Source organism: Equus asinus, chromosome 2 (genome assembly GCF_041296235.1).
Source record: "Equus asinus isolate D_3611 breed Donkey chromosome 2, EquAss-T2T_v2, whole genome shotgun sequence".
Taxonomy (NCBI): Eukaryota; Metazoa; Chordata; class Mammalia; order Perissodactyla; family Equidae; genus Equus; species Equus asinus.
The window spans coordinates 132031348-132053812 of NC_091791.1; the positions used below are offsets into that span (position 1 = coordinate 132031348).

Consider the following 22465-nt stretch of genomic DNA (forward strand, 5'->3'; position numbering starts at 1 on the left):
TAACAAGTTTAGTACCTGGTTTCTCAATCAAAGCACAAAAGAAATAGCCAAATGGAAGAGGAGGAGGGGAGGGCTGTCAGAGGAACACGGGCAGGGTAAGAAGTGACACCATACAACCAAAACAAAAACCCAGCCTGGGGTCACCCAGTGTAGGGACAAATGGCCCTACACACGAGAGTGTCAGGAGACATGGGTACAGCAGAATACAGCAGACAGTGTTCATAACGATGATCTAAGGAAGTCTGTTAAAAAAGCTAGATCCTGATGCACATGATCTGTGTAAGAGGATACACATTTAAGATGACCTCTTACCTATACTCGTTTTTTAAAGTTTTGATTTTATAAAGAGTGAGCTCCAGTTATCTGAGTAATTTCCCCTCTATGGAGCAGCAGCTCCTTCACCGATGGTGCTGAACAAAAGCCGGCCGGCCCGTGAGTTTCGAATATCAGTAGTGAACAGGGTGAGCGCTCCCGCTCACCCCACTCGCCGCCTCGCGGCAGCACTGTGTGACGTCATGGGCAGACAGCCTTCAGATCCTCTGAATTTAGTAAAGACATCTGGGGCCACACAGGGCCCACGTTTATCGTGGCTTCCTTTGCAGAGTTTGATTACTTCTAAGATTTATGGTCAAAGCGGAGGGAAAAAAGAAATACCTCACAGAGCAGATTTATAACCTCATCTTGGTTTTAATAACATTAGGGATGACACCCTCTGACAGAATCTTGGAGTGACTGTGGAGCAACTTGGAAACTCGGCGAGAAGTTTTATATTTTGGGGTTTGGAGCATTTGGTACTTGCAAAGGTCAGGGAGGAAAGGAGCAGGGAAACGAGCCGGGGGGACAGTCAGAGAGTGAGTGTCAGCTGGTTTAATTTTCTGTGTCAACTCTGAAAATTAGATAAACAATGACAAACCAGCCTTTTAAAATGAACTTGTCACTTCTGGTTTTCTTGATACCGGGTAACATTTTTCAAGTCCTGGTAGCCCTAAACACAGATTTAACCCCTGAGAGGTTTATATAAGTGCTCCAAAGTCCTCACATCTGAAAACAAAAGAATTAGTCCAACCCCATAACCCTGAAAGAAAAACTAATTATCCTTGCAACTTAAATACTCTTCTCTTAACAGTTAAGGGGACTTTGCCTAGAGCCACAAGGTCCAGCCTTTTGCAGCCTGGTCTCAGCAACTTCCAATCTTTCCTTTCTAACATCTTCTTGGCTCCCTAGACCAACTCAATCCTTCAACATGGTCCCTTGATCTTTCAACCACTGTTCCACGCAATACTGTCCACCTCATGCAGGTACTGGAACCTCAGACTACCTGAGGTGAGGACAGATCCCGCCCCTACTCCGCTGCTCTGTTCTTATGAAAAGGCGGCATACTGACTTTTATATGTTTCGTGCTAATATTCTAAGTCTATATTTTGGCCACGACATGCTCCCTGGTGGTGAGGGGGACAGACCACTGAATCTTTTTAATAGCTGCCCTTATTGGCTTTGCTATAAGGGGATTTATTAAAAAAATAACCCAGTTTGAATACGTTGATTTGGAGAGAGATGTATGTATATTTACAGATACCAGCATTTGAGTTTTTCATTCCACAAAGTACTTTTAATCTCATTATCTAATTCTAGTGTCACGACAATCCCATGAAGCAGCTGGGTGGCATTACTGTTATTACCTCCAATTCGTGGATTCAAAAAGTGGGTTCAGAGAAGTGACTTGCCTAAGGTAGAGTTGGGATTTGAACAGACACCAGCTCCAAAGCCTATGCCTTTTGTTATAACGCGGTAATATCAGCAATACAATGTCACCAGTTGTGAGCACCTACCCTGTGCCAGGTACCAATTAAGTGTCTTCATTTACGTTATTTCATGTGACCTCCAGCCCTGTCAGAAGTAGATGTTACCTATTCTATAAGGAAGGACACTGGAGCTCCGAAGAGGAAAGGACTCTGCTTCAGGCTCAAGTCTCAGGGGCCGGCTTGAGACCAGGTTCTTGGACCTCGCATGTCATTCTTTCCCCAAACGCTACAACTGCCAAAAAGCCCACAGGTGCCATGGCCTGCCCTGGACCCAGGTATGAAGTAGGTGATTTGAAGCTGTCTCATCCCAGCCTTTGCCTCAGCCCTGGATTCGGACGCCTTCTTCCTTTCTGATGTAGAAGAGCAGTCTCCTTTTCCAAAGGGCCCCAAGCTTCAAAGCCACCTCCGCTATCAGCTAACTGTTGGGAAGAAAACCACCTGATTAAGCAAATTCACAGGAAGCTGTGAGTAACTAAAGAGAGCACCAGGACTCCGTGCATTTGAGAAGAGGAAGCTCGCCCCAGCCCCGCCCGCATCTCTGATCTCTTGGGTGACTAGAGTTCTGCGTGCGAGGGGCTCTGTCTGCATCTGAGCAGGCAGGTAATTTACCTGTGGTTCCTAGGAGCCTGTGGATTTCACCCTCTACAGCACAGCTTTCCCCTAGCTCTCCTGTAAAATAAGGAGAACAGCACCAACCTCAGAGGAAGGCTGCCTGAGTGAACTTCCTAGCACAAAGGCTGTGATGGAAACAGTGCTGGAGTCTTGACTATCGATGGCCTAAACTTGGCGGGACTTACCATACTCCTCTTCTATGGACATTTTTATGACACCTAATGCATGGTCAGGGCTAAGTGTGGAAGACTCTAGACCAGCTCCCCTGACAGCTGCACGCTGTGTGGGTGGGTGGGCAGTAGACAATGAGGGCCTTGCTCCATGTATTAAGGACCCTCACTGCTCACTGAGCAGCCTGTCCCCTGAGCCTCAGGCCTAAAGACCCAACTCGCTTCACCATTTAAAACAAGAATGAGCAGACTTCCCTGGGTTCAGAATTCCGTGTAACTAAAATACAAAATAGAAAAAAGGCATCCCAACTGTTGCACTTGTGCACAGCCTATAGACAAGATAGCAGTGCCCTCAGACAGCATTTCAAATACAGTTTATTAGTGTGTGATATGAAAAGGGTATTTTTATTGCATGATATAATGCAATGGGACCTTGGGCGCTCTGTGGAAAGACCTCACACTCAGAAGTGTAATGAACCCATAGTCCCAAAAACATTATACTGTACATTAACCTATCATTAATGGCACATTAGGGCTAGGGGCATTGCACGCTTGCTGGTCAGGGCTCCATCAGGACAGTGTCGAGAAAACCACAGTCTTCCCAGGCTTAAAACAAATAGAGAAAATAAATATTCCTGATGTCTACAGGCAGCTTTAAAGGAAGTTCAATCCCAGCTCTGCCTTGTAATTTCCAAGCCTGCTTTTTTAAGGGAGGAAGATACACAACTAAACAAAAGAAGAAAATGACCCTCTTGCAGGTTACCCCCAGCTATAGGCTATGCAGCCTCAATGCGGTTCGCCAAGGTCATAAACAGACGGGCACCTTCGGTAGCGTAAAAGCTGCCCAAAGGACACTTTGTTCTGGACCACAGACTAGAGAGGCAGAAGGGGCCTTGAGACTGTGGGTCTACCTCCCTCGCCATGGGGAAATCAAGGCTCAAAAAGGAGGAAGAGACAACCTATCCAACAGAAAAATGGGCAAAGTATGCAAAAAAATTGCAAATGGCCAATAAACGTATGAAAAAAAGTGTTCAACTTCATACTTAACAAAAGAATGCAAATTAAAACAACAACTAGATAGCATTTAACACTGATTAGACTGGCAAAGATTAAAGTCTGATAATTTAGCATTAGAAGAGGTGAAGGGGAGCTGGCATTCTCACATCCAGTATACAAAGATGTATACAGATATAGGTGGTCACCATCTTAACAGCAAAGATCTGGCCATGGTCAAAATGTTCTATGACACGGTGCTGGTTAAATAAATACGGTACATCCATATTATGGGATGCCATGCAGTCATTACAAAAAATGAGGTAGACTTTTACATGATACGAAAAAATTTCAAAGATATATTAAGTGAAAAACCAAGGTGCAGAACAATAACATTAAAAATCCTAGAAGGACACACAAACTACTATTAACAGTGCTTAACTCCGAGAGTGGGGCTGGGGCCGTGCAAGGAAGAAGACTAACTTCTTACTGTATATCCTCTGTACTATTTGAATTTTTAACCATAATTTAAAAACTGGTTTTAGAAAATAAATGATGAGGGCAGGAGCAAACATTTTGGGAAATCTTATTTTACAACTCCTATGCTAAGTTCTTTACATGCTTCATCTTGTCTGGATTTTTCCAGAAACAGAAACAGTAAGTTGGTCACTATTAGCCCCTCTCCATGAAGTGAGAAGTGAAGTTTCAGGGGTGAAATAATTTGTTCAAGGCGACCCTCTTACCTATCTACCTTCAATAACGAAACAGAGGATTTGTAAAATAGAGAAGTTCTTTCCAGACTGTGATGCAGCCCATGACTGCCCTCCTGGGGACAGCGTGCCCACCCTGGTGGTGATAGGAGCTCCTGAGGAGGTGCAGGAGGAACGCAAGACAGAAGGCTGATGACTCTGCCTGAGGTTAAACCAAATTTCTGGAAATATCTTATCTCCATATCACAAAAGGGGAGGTCCTAGGGACCCCAGGGCTACACACTGTTCAAGTAAATAATGCTTGGCAACCGGGGCTCAAACACATGGAGGGAAGTATTTCCCTAATTAAACATGAATCAACTTCAAAGGAAACCCGGCCGAAGTTCCGTGGAGAGGTAGCTTGCGTCAGACCAGCAGAAGCCCAAGGTGAGAGCAGAGGCAGGAAGGACCGGGCAGCCCCACTCCTCAGGACTGTCCAGGCCAAGTCTGTTTTCCCATTCCTCCATTCTTCCCAATAAAGGTGTCTTGTTATTTTCAGATAACAGACTTTGCAGTAACATTTAAAAAGGCTAGATTTTATTTGTCCTAGGGTCTGCCAGCACATGCTGTAATTAAAATGTTGATTAGTAAACAGTTTAAATATGAGACAGACAATGCAGTTAAAGCCTACAGTTAGGTCAATATGTGATTTAGATTTGCCATTTAAAAAATCTCATTTAAATTTTGCATACATTAATCACTACCATACTTCAAGGTTCTGATATCCACCTGACTACAATATTAAAATAAAACTTGCTGCCCCAGGGAAATCCTACTTATTCTTAATTGTTTCGAGGCTTTGATGGGCTTTTAATCTAAGATTAATTTATGCAATTTTAAATAACTCTTCTTATGATTAATAAGCTTGAAAATTAAAAGGAGTCTAAAGCAATTATAATGAGCATTTGGTCATAACCTCATTAGAAGAAGGAGTGAAGGATACAGCTCTGGAATTCTTACAAGACTACAATTTAAGGTTACTTTTAGAGAAGTCAAACATAGTTCCTGAAATTGCAAAGGCAGGTTAGCAAAGGTCAGTGTTAAAATGACGGCTAGCTAGATTAGCATACTAATGATTTTCCCTGATAGTGACAGAAAGGACACTGAAAAGAAGATGCAGAAAGAGAGACAAATGACATGCTGCCAAGAAGCTACTGGCTCTGAACTCAGTTTCCGATTCTTCTGGCTGGAGACCTTCATGGCATTTCAGAAAGAAGCAGAGGGGTAGGACACCCCTGTTCACAAATCAGTTCCAGCCAGAGTCTGTCCACGCGGAGCAGGCAGAGATCAGTCCTGGGTGTCCGTCTGCCTGTCGTGCTGCAGCTCGTCCAGCCACCGCCCTGCTTCAGAACCAACAGCAGCGTCCTGTAGCCACACTCCTCCCTGGTGTGCGAAGCCCTTCAGATCAGATCTACCCCATCCAGCTAACGTCACCCCGTTTATGTCCAGACGTCTCTTTGCTTTGGCTGGGGCGGCGGGTGGCTTCCTCACTGTCCCTTGCTTTCTCTGGCCTCAGCCTGTGCTGGTTCTTCTTGGAACACCTTCGCTCTTGTTATTAGCAGTGATTAGGATAATAATGATGGTTACCAGTTACCGAGTACTTATTTTATGTTGAACACCATGCTAAGCATGTATCATGCTTTTATCTCACTTAAATTTCCCACTTTGTGAGACCCCGCAGGTAAGGAACCTGCGCCAGAGAGAGGTTCAATGACATGTTTGAAGTGGAGCAGCTAGTAAAGGAGGGGTGGAGGGATGGGAGGAGCTGATTCTCTGCTGAGCCACCACTTTCCAGTTCCCACACTCAGACAAATGCTAACAATCCTACAGGTCTAGCCGGAACAGAGCTGCCTCCCTGAGCAGTGAACCCTTCCGCATCCTTTCCCCAGCTCTCACACCGTGCACGTCAGCAGCACACAGACATGTCTCCTATGAACGTGTCTGTCTGATCCTTGAGGACCTGGATGTTTCTTACATTCCTTTTGAACCCACCACAGCACCTCACAGACACAGGCAGCAAATATTTATTGATTGACTGTTTCACAATAACTCCAAGGAGATGTTCATTACATGTTACAGATAATAGAAGACAAACACAAAAAGTTAAGGCTTTCTAATGACTGGTAAGGAATAACGCACTGAGGTCCACCCCAAAGAAATGACCAATCCTTTGGACACTAGCTGCAAACATCTGACACACATATACTTTGTTCTAAGTCACAGTAAGCTCCACTAAACACATCTGTCTTCCAAGAAGTTACTAGTCTAAAATGCCCAGGAACATTAGACAGATGAGAACAATCACAACCCAAAGAGGCTGAATGATTTAGTGCCCCACATATGCCTAGCACTTTACAGTTTACAAACACATTTTCAAAAACTCCACCTTATTAAAAAACAAACCACCTTTCAAGGTTGGTATCACTACCCCCATTTTATAGATGAAGCTGAAGCCCAGAAAAGCTAAGCAATTGCTGATTACCCAATTACTGAGAGGTAGAGCCTGTTCTTGAAATCCTATTTCTGATTACCAGATCAACGCTCTTTCCAGTTTACCATGCTTCTTCTTGTCTCACAGTCACAATACACTCATTCTCAAGATCTAGAGCCTATCTTCAGCACCCCAGACTTCACACAGAGAGGACAGAGCACATCCTGCCAGTTGTCTGGCCACAAACCTCCCCACCTCCAGTTCTCCCCGTCAGGGTTACAGAAATGAGCGAGATCCTGGCTCCATGCCTGCGCTCCTGCTGTTCTCACTCCCTGAGTATCTGTGTTGGCACGGATACCTGTGGGCTGTCTCCCCAGTGCCAGTCTTCCTTCTGCCTTCCTGATGGACCCCACTCTCTGCCTGCTCCATATTCTGGGTGTGATCTGACTACTTTGTTCACATGTCTTTTAAAGCACTCACCAGTCTGGCTTTTACTTCATTTAGTTGTTTCTGATCATCTATTAAACAGAGATTATTGAACAGTTACTTGGACCTTTGTATCATGCCAGTGGCAGGGGACGTGATAGTTACAGAAAAGCCTCACTTCCTCACCAACTGTAAGCTCCTGGAGGGTAGGAGTAGTGTCTGATCAGCCTCTGAACGCCCTACAGCTGTGCGACTCAAGTAGCTGGTCTGGGAACTCCTTGCTCCTGTTTTGCAACAAGATAAGGAGCTGTGCGGTAATGTGAATGAGCACACAGCTTCCTTCACTGAGGAAGTTCTGCTACAAAAAATGTCAGCTGAACTAAACAGAATGCTTTGAGGCATGCTTGATTTATATTCTGGCACAAACTTCCTGTGTTCAGGAAATGGTTCGGATACCACCACTGGTCCATGGCCCATGTTTGAGTAGCACTAAACCAAAGCACTAGCAATATATTCTGCACATGGAATGTGCTCAGTGAATTTCTCCCAAACTCAAGGAACAATAGCTCTTGGAAGCTCTCATTGCTATGACCATAATAGCAGAACCAGAAACTCGGAGAAAAGGTTTGCGGTCAGACAAATGGCAGAACATACTCTGCCCTCAGTTTTTGCAGCAGGTTGACAAAACCAAAAAACAGTTACACAGATTCTCATAGCTTCCTCTCCGATAACCAACCGACAGACCAGGTGCAAACTGCTGGGGAATCCTCTCTCTCTTCTCATTGGTTTTGTTTGCAGAGGTTCAGGCTTCAGCCAGGCCCCCGCCACGGTGTACAGATACCAGCTTTCTGCTTCGACCGCAGCCTGCAGATGTGGGACGGGGCCAAGGTGGATGGGACCATATGGAATGAGTTGAGAAATCATCCCAGAGGGGCACCTTGGTTCATGAGCACAAACTTGCTGTAATACTACACGTTTCCTTGTACGGTATTTGTATTTAGTTTTATTTATTTACTTTTTTTTGTTGAGGAAGATTAGCCCTGAGCTAACATCTGCTGCCAATCCTCCTCTTTTTGCTGAGGAAGACTGGCCCTGAGCTCACATCCATGCCCATCTTCCTCTACTTTATATGTGGGACACCGACCACAGCATGGAGTGCCAAGCAGTGTCATGTCCGCACCCGGGATCTGAACCGGCAAACACTGGGCCACCGAGAAGCGGAACGTGTGCACTTAACTGCTGCGTCACCGGGCCAGCCCCTATTTCGTTTTATTTTTGTATTTAGTTTTATTATTATAGTTGACTTAGCTGCAATTCTCACAACCACAATAGCACACCCCTACCCACTATGCACCAATAGATACAGCTTTGATGTAGCGCAGAATGGTCCTCTATTCTTCCTGGCTGTATGACTCCAGGCAAGTTGATTAGCCTCTCTGAGTCCAAGTTTGACACATCAGTAAAATGGGAAAACTTAGATGAAAGAACTCTGTAAACTTATGTTTAAAAAAACGTTATCTGTTTAGATTAATTTCTCTCTCTATAATATTTTTTTTTAAGGTTAAAGAACCGAAGCCTTTCTGAATTTATCCAAACCTTCAAGTTGCATGCAATTGTTACTCCAATTTCTTGCAATAGGTTGCAGTACAGATTTTGGCTAGTGTGGATATTAGAGGGTCTGGTACTTTTCCTTATGATCCAAGCTGTTTCACATTGTGTGCAGAAAGTAATACACTCACATAAATATCCAAATCTTCTTCGAGGCCTGGCTCACTTGTCACCCCATTCACAAAGCCTCCCCAGATACCCTGGGCTGGAAGAAATCTTGCCCTCCTCAGAACTCATTTTACCTGTTAAATTCCTATCATTTCAACTCAATAACTGTTTCCTGAGCATTCTACTTGGAGCTAAGGACTCCGATGATAAGGATACAAAGATAAACAGGACAAGATCTCACCCTCCAGGAACTCGTGGTCTTGTTTATGGGCTGTTACCAGTTATGTAAACAAGTTACTGCCACAAAGTGTGAAAGTGCACTGACAGAGGTACTAGCCAGGAGGAAGGATGACATACAAGAGGAAGTCATCAACCCTACTGAAGAAGGCCTGGGAAAGCTTCACAGAGGCTGTGCCAGCTGGGTCTTGGAGGCTGAATAGGAGTTCACCAGGTGGATGCAAGGAAAGGGCATTCTTGGCCGAGGAAGCAGCACTAGCAAAGACCTGACCTTGTGAGAATGCCTCAGGCATCTGGGGACTGTTAGGATGTGGGAATGCAGGCGCTGGGGAGGGATGCCCTGAGGTGAAGGGGGCGGGGTCAGGGAGGGAGGGTCTTTGGCGAGTCTCACATTCCATCCTGTGCTTGGCTGTTCATATCCTCGTCTTCCTTGCTAGACTGTAAGCTGGCTGAGGTCAGGACTCAGGGCTGACAGTGGCATCAGGCAGGATGCTCGGCACACAGCAGATGCTCAACAAATAAAAATGGTGAGTGCACACTGAAATGCACATTTGTGAGGCTCACAGTGTGTCCTCCCCTATCTCACAGGAGGAGAAAAGGCCTCTACTTTTCTACAAATCTGTACCAGACGTGCAGTGGGTTATAATTCAGCCACCCTCTCAAAGCTATCCTTACACCTTCCTTTGGTACTTAACCCACTTTCCAGATGATGGGGTACTGCTCCCTGCACAGGAGAGCTGGAAAGGAGGCCATTTCAGAAGGCAGGAAGGAGAATGTGCCCAGCCAAAGCCCGGCTGACCTCCCTGACAGGGGGAGGAAAAGCTTGTCTTGGAGAAAGAACTTTCCAGCCTCAGAGCTGGCGCCTCAGGCCCTGAGTACACCAGCATGCCAGGGATGTCGATTTGCCTTCCAGAAAGTGAGAGTGAGAGTATTCCAGAGGCAAGGCTGTGGCTTAAAAAAAAATCATGTTTAATTTAAAAATTAGAAACTGGAGCAGGCTGTGAGCACAGGGGTTGATTGAAACAAAATTTAAATTCCTGTCAAGCCCATTTAAACACGGGGGCCCTTCATAGACAATTAGCTGCTCCCTGTGAATGCTGAATAAACTCAGGCCTGGTCACTGCGAGAAGAGAGGCGCCTACTGTGAGGCGCTGAAAAAAAAATTAACTAAAATCAGGCTGTATGAAATATTTAGCCTTCCAGTATATCACAGGGGTTTGAAAGTGTAAACAAGACAAAAATCGATTCCTCGGTGCCCTCAAATCAATCCCCCAAAATGGTTAGGGCATCTGTTTCTGCTAAATTTTGTTTACATCGGCAGATTTGCCTTAATTGCAGTTGTTTATCTCTCATTGTCCCTGGGGCCCTAATCTCCCGATTACTAATACTTAACACTCATTTCACATCTAAAGCTACTTCTAATCCTCAACAGGTTTTGGGGGCTCTTAAAATTATTGAAACCGCAGAGGCAGGAGACACGGCCTCTTTGTGAAAGGCCCATTTTCCCATCTACTACCAGCTGGGCCCAATCGTCACCAGGGATGGCTGCAACAAAGGTGCTAAAAGGCTCTTCCACAATGACTGCTGCTCCGCCGGGGATTCAGGGGATGAAAAAGAGCTTTGATGGAAAAATCCGAATAAGAGGCTAAAGCAGTCCAGCCAAATAAAGTTACTGTCATAATCAAACGCTGTCAATCACCATGAAAATCCAATTAAAAATGTTTCAGCACAGCCCTCTTAAGTGGAAAAATGTACCCTATTTATACAAATTTTTGTCAACTCCATACCAATCCCACAATTAGAAAGTCCTGCTATTAATTGAATCCCTCCCGCCCCCAAGTTTAAAAAGAGATGCAGGCCATTCAGAAGCCTTCTGAGGGAGTTGAGACACACACAGGCTATTGGTATACAATTAAGAGTTAATCGGGTTACATTTGAAAATTCCATTTTTATTTGTGTCAAGGGATCCTTTGCAAGAATAAATGAATGGTACCTATTCTCCTACTTCAGAATCAGTGACCATTTATATTAAGAGAACAGAGAAACGGTAAACCAGGATACTGGAAAGAAACTAGTCCGTGCTCTGGCAAATGTCTCTCAGTAGACCAAGGCCTAATGTTTAATTCTAATCTTGAAAATTAAACAGAGGACAGAAGGCCCAAATGTCTCTACTGCTTTTCTGCAGTCCCTAAATAGCCAAGTGAACCTCAAATTATCTGCAGGCAGATTTGGCCCCCCAAATAACTGTGTATCTACAAAAGGCCTCACTGAAACCACAAGGCTTGCCATCCCCAAAGGTCTCTCTCAAACCTGCTACAAATTAAAAAGCAAACAACCCATTAAACAAATCCAGCTGGTTACAACTGTAAATAGGAGGCTTCTAATATTTTTCCAGCCCTTGAAATTCCTGGTTAGACTCATTAATTATTGATAAGAATTGCATCTATTTATTGGAGTGTACTCACAGGAAAACAAGTTTGCTGCCTTCAACAGCAAATCCCAAATCAGAGACCAGGCTTCAAGATCCTTTTATGCTCCCCACAAATGGCTAAATGTTTCCGATCTTTTTCAGCCTAATCCATTATCCCCCAGAGCTGGGGGGGGTGGGGTGGCATGCATCTGATATGCTGATAGATAAAGACCTTGGGGTCCCTTGCTATCAATCTAACCAGGCAAAGATGGTGCTGGCCAGGTGGTCTCCTTTAGGTCTCGGCTCTCTAATGACCTCTTGATTTGGAATTAACTGTCAGAGGTGAATTCTCCAGCGGTCAGAACACATGCCAGAGACCACAGGTGCTGCCGAGCAACACCTGCTTCACACTTTCTTGCTCTTCCCACACTTCCAGGGTGGGATGGCCCAACGCTGGTGTCTGTTCTGATTGGTCATGCCCATGCTATACTGGCTGTTAAGTGCTTTAAATATTATCTCTGCAACATCCTAGAAATTCCTTTATTTTGGCACCAAATTATTTTACCCAGATGCCCTCTCATAGCAGGACATCAAACAAAAACCTCTGATCAGACCACGTATTCCATATGGTCACCCTAACTTCTACTGTATCTCACAGTGTCCAGAGATTGCTTGTTCTTGTGTCGGTTTCCTGAGCTTTACTCTGTGAGTTCCTGGAGAACCAGGGACATGTCTAGTTTGTCTTTACCTGTTCAATGTCTAGTACAGCGTTTTATTGAATTGGATTAGAAAGAGCGCCACATGCAAAGAGTAACTGATGGTGATTTCTCTTCTTTTAATTAGATCAGAGACCTCTCCAGAATGACAGTAGCATAGGACCAAGCTAGGCACTGAATTATAAGATCACGATCCTCCTTCAAGGAACTTATAATTTAGCTGGAGAAAAAAGTCTTAAACCAGTAAGTGTCACCTTTGGGCTGCTCCATACAATCACCTGGAGAGCTTTAAAAAATAAAACAGTACCTGCTCCCCAGTCCAAATGCCAGAGATTCTTTGATCCAGGTTGGGATCTAGGCATTTTTTTTCCCCCTGAGGAAGATTTGCCCTGAGCTAATATCTGTGACCAATCTTCCTCTTTTTTTGCTTGAGGAAGATTAGCCTTGACCTAACATCTGTGCCAGTCTTCCTCCATTTTATATGTGGGTTGCTGCCACAGCATGGCTGGCAAGTGGTGTAGATCCATGCCCAGGATCCAAACCCACCAACCCAGACTGCTGAAGTGGAGTGCGCTGAACTTAACCACTATGCCATGGGGCTGGCCCCTTTCTTTTTCTTTTTTTAGCCCACTCAGAGATTCTAATGAGTTGCCGTGGTCAGTACACAGACCAATTTGTGAATATAAAATAAGAATGCGATTTATATAATTAAGTGCTGTTCCAAGTTGGAGATAAATTATGGAGGGCTTCAGAGAAGGCAGTAAGCACTAGGAAGGGAAAGAGCGAGGAGAAGCTTAAGGGAGGAGGACGGAGGCCTTCAACGACACGGGGGAGGAGGGCATTCTAGGGTGAGGCCCCCACCCTAATAACAGAGACTCCCCAGGAGCTGAGCAGTGTCAAACGACACACTCCAAAGACCCAGCGTAGCCCCACTGAAGAGCAGCCTGATCTATCCACTTGACCGCATTCAAGGTAACCAAACTGTTCCTGCGGTCAAGTCTGCACAGCCTCATTGTGCCTTGTAACTTGATGCTGGGAAGATGACAGCTCAGTAAAACAAGAAAGAAGTATTGCAGGCAGGAGTTCAAACAACCAAAATCTTAAACAGGCAAATCACCACCATATTAAGAGATCTGACTTGACTGATAGAGGAAAAAAGTTATCCTTAACTGGGAAATTAAAACTGTCAGATTGCCATGATCAAGGAATGACAGATTTTTATCTATGTGTATCTCTTGCTACACACATGTGTATAAATACACACATATATTTATCTGCTATAGTCTTGTGAAAAGATTAAGCAGTCACGTCTATGGAAAGACAAAGCTTGTTTTCTGGGGTTATAATCCCTCTGTTCTTGCTGAAGTGCTAACGTGTCATCAAAAATTCAAATTAAAGCTGTCTGATTTAGTGCGATCTCAAACATCCAGACAGTGATTCTGCCGTTGTAATTATGTGCAATTAAAAAGCTAAAATCAACTTCTTACTAGTGGATTCCTATTTATAAGCAGGCACAAACATGATTTTAATGGCCTTCAGAACTTGAAAATAATAAAAAAAATCATTACATCACTGTCAGCTGGACCCAACATGGAGCTCCAAACCTTCTGTGATGTCTTTTGTGCTCAAAGAAAATATTTAGTTGAAATTACAATCCCAGCCAGGGTTTCGCCCTGCAAATTCCAGGTGCCTTAGCTAACGAGCTGATTTTCACTTCCAAATGAGTAACCAAAAGCAAAAATGATGCCTGCAAGAATGGGCGGCCAGACACACATATGAGTCTGGCCCTGGTCTATTTTAAAACATGTTCAGTAAGACAAAGGCAAAGGTTAAATGCGGTAAACTACAACCAAGTTCAGACTTTCTTATTAAACCATCATTAGTATCTTAAAAAGCCTAGACTGCAAGCAGAGTGGTCCATGAGCACTATGCAAGGGGGCTGCCAAAATGTGCCTTTCCTCCTATTTGTGCTTAGGACATGAAAGCCCTCGATCAAAATAAACTAAAACTCATCTTTGGTCCATTTAGTAGAATGTGGTGATAATGAATTTTATCTGAGCCCTGTGCTCCCAGAGAGCAGTAACGGGTGAGAAAGCTCCCCGTTCTTTTGTTAGCTACAAAGGACCACACTAGTCTCACAGAGATAAGACCCTTTTCCATCCTTTCTCATGACTTCCATAAGACTGGCTGATGACTTCCTTGTTTACCTGCCTCCCTAACCTTGGCCCCCTCCCTTTTCTTTGAGACATTCCTCACTAATAAACATTTTCCCTATTGTACTAGTCTGAATAAAATCATCTCCTTAATTGTCCAGTGCATTTTACTTTCATAATGGTCAAAAGGTTTGGGTCTAATAATGGTGAACAAAGCCATTTGATGTAAACCCAAAAGTTACACCGGAATTTGAGTGCTGGAGAGACAGAAATCTAACGTGGTGATTTCCCCAATTTTTAAAAGGGACCATACAGATGTCCAATTTATCACATACCTTGATTAACTGAGAGAACAACCAACCAAACTATCTAAAAATGTAATGGCCATCAGCTTTGGATAAGCAGAAAAGCTACCACTGACAATTTAATTTAGAGGAGTTAAACAAGTTAACATCTCTTTGCAAGTAATTAAATGTTTAAACAGATTTTTCTGGAGCAGTTTGATGTTTACTAGCCCCCAAACAATTCCACCTCTTCTCCATAAAGCCTTCTCTGAGAGACGAGGTGCCTTCAAGTTTGCAGCTGCCGGGATTTAGACGAAGGGGAAAAAATCTAAAAGCACTATTTTGATTATAGCTGACGCTCCTCCCGCAAAACCCACACCTGCTTCTTGTATTTCCAGCCCCACTATTTACTTGCTTTCTAAGCAAAATGTCAAATTTCAATTGCAAAACTGCACTCTGTTTCTTCTTAGCAGCCTGAACAGAAAACCAGACCTGAGGAAATACTAACTGGGGACACCCTGCTCTGGAATGTACAAAGAAATGCGCAAAATAACTGGCATTAGAACCTAGGGAGAAAACCCATGTTTTTAAACAATTACTAAAGCAGTAGAGTAACAGCATAAAGACAATTTCTGCGCCAGCTTGTTTCTCTGAAATTCTGCCACTGAACAGCTAGAACAGATAATAACTATTAGTAAATCAAACTCCTCTGCAATATCCAGCTGTGCCTCATGCATTTACATACAGATAGAATGGGTATATGTTTTTAATATGTATGTGATACGTACTTTTACCACAGCCGAAGTGCATGCTACAAAGGAGGAGGAGAATGGGAATCGGATCAGCATGAGATAATAAAGTGGCCTAGATAAAGTATTATCCAGCGATTGATCTCAAACCGGGATGTTGCTTCTTCTGACCTGATTACTTGCTATGCATAGATTCCATTAAATAGAGCTTAGAAATGGAAAGCTTCTGGAAATACTCTAAATGCATAGAAGGATCTGCAGCACTCTGAACCCAAATTGTAACTGCAGAGGTGCCCATGGCCCACACCCTCCCTGATCAAGTCAAGGCCCACATTCAGGATAGGCTGGGAGGTTAAAGGGCCGCCTGACAGCTGGTGGGAAGCCCTGCTGAGTCCCATAGGGAGGGCCTTCGCCTTCCTGCACGCCCCCCCCCCAGCAAGCAAGCACCTTCCCAGTGAATACCTCCCTCGCAAGATGCTAGTAAGAAGCTGCTGGTCTGGTCCTGGCTGCACAGCTCTAACTAAGAGAATGAGAGGGTAGCAAGGGAGCTTAACAATCATTCAGGGTCATGGTCCCCTTTGAAAAACTGATGACAGCCAGGAATTCCTCTTTTCAGAAAAAAATGTAAATCTCCACAAGCATGCCTGATTTTGGATGTAATTTCAGGAGCTCTAACAGACTTCCTGAAGTCACAGACCCTAGGTCAGGGACTGCTGCTCTCGTCCATCCCCTCATTTTGCAGATGAAGACACAGGTGGGGAGGGGATGGGGAGGTGCTGACAAGAGAAGGGAAGTGTGGAGGCCTTCTCTGCTAAATCAGAGCACGGCCTTAGCTACAAAAGAACACTAAAGCAAGACTGATTCGGCACAAGGAATTCTTTGTGATTTACACAAGCAAATGGTCTATACAGTAATGCTTCTTACCATATCCCTTTTATCTAAAAAATACCTAAACATATAATTTGAATAGCAAAATCAGACTTGAACCTCTCCCTCTTAACGCTCCCATCTCAGGTTGACTCTGTCCTTGAGTTTAACGGTCTGATTTTTACTTTTTTGCTTCCCTCAATCTGATTATTGACATTTTGGGACAGCTTCTCTACCATCTTTGCATTACCATCCTCTCTCCTCTTGTTACAGTCCCACCAATCCTTCCTGACTGGCAGAAGCTGGTATTTTCCATGGAAGTCGTGACACCCCTGGCTTGGTTGTCTCAAGCCTGCTGAACACTCTGCCAGCTCCAGAGCTTCCACAGCCTGGAAACCTTTTCTATGTTGGCTGGTCCTGGGTCACAGAACTGGGGCAGTACTGACCTAGGTCTTTGCTGTGATTTACGTCAGGGGGACTTAAAAATGGGTTCTCTAATAATGTAATCGTTATCATAGGAGCAGAAAGCGTGTGTGCAGGGGTCCCTAACTGTCTAGTTGTGTCAGCAGTTGAATGTTCTTGGCTACATGCATGGCTGGTTTTCCTTTGTTGGGTTTAAAGACGACTCCTGATTTATGCTATAGCTCTTAAAGAATTGAAGAAAGGTCAGATCTTCCCTAAGGGTGAAGGACTTCCCTATCTTGAATGGGAGTCCACTCAAGAGAACTCACTCAAGAAAAAAGGTACATGTGCCGCTTCTATGTCAGGTCAAAGTTTTCAGACCTAAACACTAGGGTTCCTTCTATAAGAAATGAAATATCTTAACAGGTTGCCCAGCTGGTGGTGAATACGCTGCCTATCTAAACTTCACCTTTGTGGGTTTGGGACTCCATGAGGCCAATGACAAGAGGCACTGGAGGTTTCATCTTGCTCTGAAAAGGTCTAGGGCCTCCACACACTTATGCTTTGCCCATCCTGTTGCCTTTGCCTGGAAGGACCCTTTGAAAACTCTCTATAAAATTCAGCCTATCCTCCAAAAGCTCTTTTCAAATGGTACCTTCTCCATGTAACTTTTCCCCATTTTCCCAAAGGGATCCCCCAGAGCTCTGCAGTTCTTTCAGAGCAGTTATTTTATTCTAGTTACTTGTATACTTGCCATGTCTCCCGTAAGATTGGATGCACGGGACTTACTCTTCTTTGTATCTTTTGCTGAGTCTAGCACAGGACTTTGCACATAATGGTCTATAAAGATCCACTGAATTCAATTGTTTGCCTGGTTCTGAGATCTCCTGAGATGATGTGGATGCCAATGATGAAACTTTTGAGTGAATTCTTTATGTAGCTTAATGACTACTGTCAGAAAAGTGCACTGGCTCATGTGGATGCTGGTCTCCCCAAAATGTGAGTGTTAAGGGAATTTCTTGGTCCAGCTTTAAAACACTTCCACTTAGAACATAAAAACTGGTAACCATCTTAGGAACAACCCCACAAAGTAGAGAGAATTAAATAGCTAAACAACCAAATGAGATTTGAATGGCTTCAAGGGTCTAAACTTGAGTTTTACATTTCATCTTTAAGATCGATATGGTCAAAAATTGCAAAGATGATGCTATTGGGTATCCTGGTATATAAGGTGAGCCTACCAAATAAAAAGACAAAAACTGCTTGAGTGCCCCTGTGTTCATGGCCCTCCCTTCCTACATTCTGATTTACTCAGGCTGGGACTTGCTGTGATCACCAGTGGTCAAGGTGACACCCGAATTTCAAGAGTTCTCTGATGGTGAATCTGTAACTCTCAGTATTTCCACCTGATCCCATCTCTGATTTTCTTCCTTTGATTTGGGAAATGCAGGCCCATAGGGAAACCTGGACAATTCTGCAGGCCTCACAGTTGATGTGGCCCAAGCTGTGCAGACCAGGTTGGTACCCTGCTGGCTAGAGTTACCGTGCTTGGGAGATAAAGTGCTCATTTGGTGAAAGGCAGGCCCCCACCCACAGACAAATGTGTTCTACAGTTCATGCCTTCCAGAGGACGCTCTCAGCTTCCAGATGGGAGCACCATCAAATAGGTTGTAGGCGGACAGGGAAAAGGAAAAATTAAAGCCTTTAATATGATACAAGGAATAAAGGACTGGTTCCTTAAGACTGGGTCCCTAGGATGTGACTCAGATTCCTCAAACCAGAGATGACCTGCTTTCTTCGCATCCCCAACTGGATCCAATATTTTGGCCAAAGGCAGGCAGGGCTCAACTCCCTTGGACCACAGGAGCCCCACACACATCCCATTGTTTCCTGTCTCCTCACTAAGCCTTTTCTAAGCCAGGGGGTGCCTCTCTATTGCTATACCTAAGGGAATAAATTCATTTAAATCAAACTGTGAGCAGTACCAGAAACAATGTTAAATTAAGTATAGGATGGTGCTTCCTGTGACTAAATTTTTCATTGTATTTTATTGATTTATTGGTATTTATCAATTAAAAATGCAGGACAGCACAGACCAGGGTGTATAGTTGTAAAGAGATATATTGAAATACGTATCCCTGTGTCTCTCCACACACACATACAAACACACAGACATCCACATCCACTTGCTTCCAAGGCACTGAAAGTACTCATCTTTAGCCTTGTCTTTATGACTTGCCACCCTGGAGTGGGGTTCCTTACCAACATGTACATCCCTATACATTTACGGGAGTTTGTACAATCTACAGATGTTTTATTTATAAGTGGCCAACTCATTGCAGCATCGAAACATGCATTTACAAACAGATATCTGTTTTATGAAACCCTATGCCTTTGTTTTAACAGCTGAGCTATCCAGCCATAGCATAATAATGTATAAGGTAAATGGTCTCCATCTCTAGAATCTGTTCCAAGTTTTCTCAAACGTGACTAACTGCATGAATTTCCCAACCATCAAAGAGACCCACTCCCCAAAAAGACCAGTTTATTCTAGACATGAAATGTGCACAGTTATAAACTGCCGAAGTTTTAGGGATGAACTTTAGCTTGAAACTACCCTGAAAACTGCGATTTTGCTCCAGGGGTAACATGAAGGAGAAAACCACCTTTCTGGAAAGTACTCACAATGCAAAGGGGAAATATACTGTTATTTTATATTTGGGGGTGAAATCTGTATCGTAAAGAAGTTTGGGTGCTTAGAATGTTTATTAGGATGAAATACAAAGGATGAAAACCTGTGAGCCGATATCTGTAAAACGCTTATTGTTTAAAGTGGTAAAAGAAAATTGGTCGGAATTTGCTCTGATTACAATAATCTAAAGACAAGGAATGGTATGCAAAACATTAGAAAGAGCAGACTATAATTATTATTTACTAATGCTCGAGCCTAACGTATTCTAACAGCTTGCGCATTGTCAAATCAACAATCTGCACTAAATAAATGACCATTTGGGAATTGTTAGGAAGCGTCTCTGTTCTCTCCCTGCTTGACTAAAAACTGTCATTTGCAATCAAAGAAAGTGGCCTTGGAGCTGCGAACACAGCACTAGCAGCCTTGTAGTTGTCTCCTTCTGAGGAAAGACAGAAGATTCACATTAACTTGGTCTTTTGCAGCCAATCTAATTTCATTCTACATGAATTCGAGAGGACTCCACACCATTCAGAATTTCCTGTAGGATAGCACTAAAAACTTAATAGGCTGACTGTCTTCTCTGTTACCAATCCTCTTAATTCTGAGAGGTTGTAATAGCAAATGAGGACAAGGAGTAACCTAGATTAACTTGTGACCCTTGAGTGTGAGGCAAAGGAAAAGAGTTCTGCATTAAGTGTCAAAATGGGGATGGAATTTTAAAAAGTAAAAACTCCTATCTAAGGATATGTGCTTTAAAAACACCTAACCAAATAAAGTAAATAATGTTGCCTCTCCAGAGCCTTCGGATGTTTTAAACTCCATTCTGGTCCTTTTAACAGAATGTTAAGCACAGATATATAAATGGAGAATTCTAATGTAATTAAAGAAATTTACTCACCATCAATTCCTCAGGAGCTGGCCTTTCTTTTGGCTGTTTTCGCATGCTGTAGGAGAAAAAGAAACCCCTCATGTTATCTATGTCACTTGGAAATTTCTGCTCTAATTTCCACTATTGACTATTTCCCCTGGAATTTCAATGTTTTCAAAATTCAGCATGTTCAATTCTTGGCCAAAGTATTAGCATCTATTCCCCTTGTTTTATTTTGGCCTTTAATTAATCAGATTTTGGGAGATCTCATGAATCAGAAACACAAAGGTTCTTTTTGGAGTTACTCTTGCAATACAGATGAAAAATGAATTTAAATTTATTCCAATTCTACTTTTGAAACTAATGTGCAAAAGAGCAGCAATATTCTCTTCCTGACTCAATTATCAATTTATTTCAAACTTAAATTTAGGGAACGATCTATTTCTTTTTGGTAAACAGGATAAGACAATATGAAAAGAAACATGACTATCAAGTCAAATGAGAAAACATCTCATTCCTTCATTATTATTCCAAATGACAAGTAATACATAAAAGAGGTCAGGAATCTAGATAATGCTAAAAATTACAAATGGGTTATTACATTATCTAGACTTTCATTTATTTTGGCTACAAGTTGATAATTCATTAAACAGCTGTGGGAAAGTTAAGTTTGTTTAAACTGCTTAAAGAACCACATTTCTCATGCAAACTATTTCTTGTCTTACACGCCATGGCATCACTAGTGGCTGTGGCACGCACTTAGCTACACGCTGAAGCAGCCACACACGGGACTGACGGGACTGTGGGCACCTGGCCTAAACTCAGAGTGTTGTGGGATGCAGTCGAGAAAAGAGACTGTTGCTTCTGTTATTTGGAAAATCGCACCAACGCTGTTTCTTTATATAAGGCAACCTCTAACAAGCAAGAAGATAACCCTCCATACAATCTCTGCATTTGCTGACACTATTTTTGTTTTAAGTAGAGAGATTTAATGATCATTTGCTAAACGAGAACGGTAGTTAGGAACCATTAATGACATTGAGGACATTTTCCTTCCCTATAAATAACCATATGCACCTCTCAAATACTGCACCCATTAGTAAGTAATTTAAGCTGTCTCGCCAGTGGAGTTGGTAACAGTCCTAATCTGACATTCCAAAGTAGCTGTATCTCTTGGGAAAACAAAGCTATTACCCACTATCATTTCTGTTTTGGCTTGACATCTCTGGAAATTTCAACACAGGTTATCCTTCCCTCTGTCTCCATAAAACTTTTATATAATAGCTGATTAATTTTTTAGACAGAAGGAAGGGAAAGCCTTATCTGCTTTTCTCCCTGTCTGCCCAGAAGCGGCCCCACCCCCAGGTTGGTCTTGGACCACGCAGCGAGATAAGCGTGCTGGTCCCGTCACAAATCCAGCACCTCTGGAGCGAGTGATGCCTAAACCAGACATTCCAGGTAGCTTAGGAATCGCACAGTTTTTCAATTTCTACATTTCAAAACAGGGCATTCCCATGATGGGCTTCTAAGTGTTTTTAGGAATCTCCACATAAAGGAAATTAAGAGAAATTAATACATATTTCTCTGGATAATTGCTCTAATATTATTAATGAGCTCAGGATTCCAATGTTTAACCAACATATATGTTTTCCAACATGGCATGCTTTGGAAATAAAATGTCTGCAGAGTGAAAATAGTTTTTAACAGCTATGGAATATTACATAAGTATTTTAAAAAATAGAAACAATGTTAATAACGTTTTAAAAGTTGGGGGGAAAATCTCTTCCCTACATATTTTCCTATGGTATATAAACCGTATGAGACATTTTTATTAAGAGGTAACATATTACACCTAGTCAAAAAGGTGATAAAGCTTGACATCTTTATTAAAGAATATGTCTTGGTTTCACTTTAGCGTAATCATCAGATGGATCCTGGGGTGGTGGGGAAGGGGACAGTGTTTCCATTTAGCAAGGGCTCCTGACTGTACCATTTAGTGGCACCAGAGGAATGGAGGGTTCATTTTCCACCAGTGGACATGATTCCAAAGGAGTGATGAAATGAGGAATTTGGTGAAGGAGGGAAAGAGAAGCAAATGTAGTTACAAAGGAGTTCCAGAATGTCCAGAACAGTTTCTAGTTAGTTCTATCTCCTGCTTTGGTCATTTCTATGCTCCTAATTTCCCCTC

The 22465-nt window shown here is 43.0% G+C and overlaps 1 protein-coding gene across 21 annotated transcripts in view; it reads right to left on the reverse strand.

Moving 5' to 3' along the window:
* The window catches only part of MAP2K5 (mitogen-activated protein kinase kinase 5), a 237867-nt gene that overhangs the window by 14822 nt on the left and 200580 nt on the right, over positions 1 to 22465 (reverse strand). For all 21 annotated transcript variants that reach the window (XR_011498672.1, XR_006523191.2, XM_014856227.3 and 18 more), the window contains one exon: positions 20308 to 20353. Coding sequence is in view for 19 of the 21 variants with exons in the window: in XM_014856227.3 (XP_014711713.1) it covers positions 20308 to 20353 (46 nt within the window). In the remaining 2 variants the exon portion in view is untranslated. The remainder of the gene's footprint in view (positions 1 to 20307; positions 20354 to 22465) is intronic.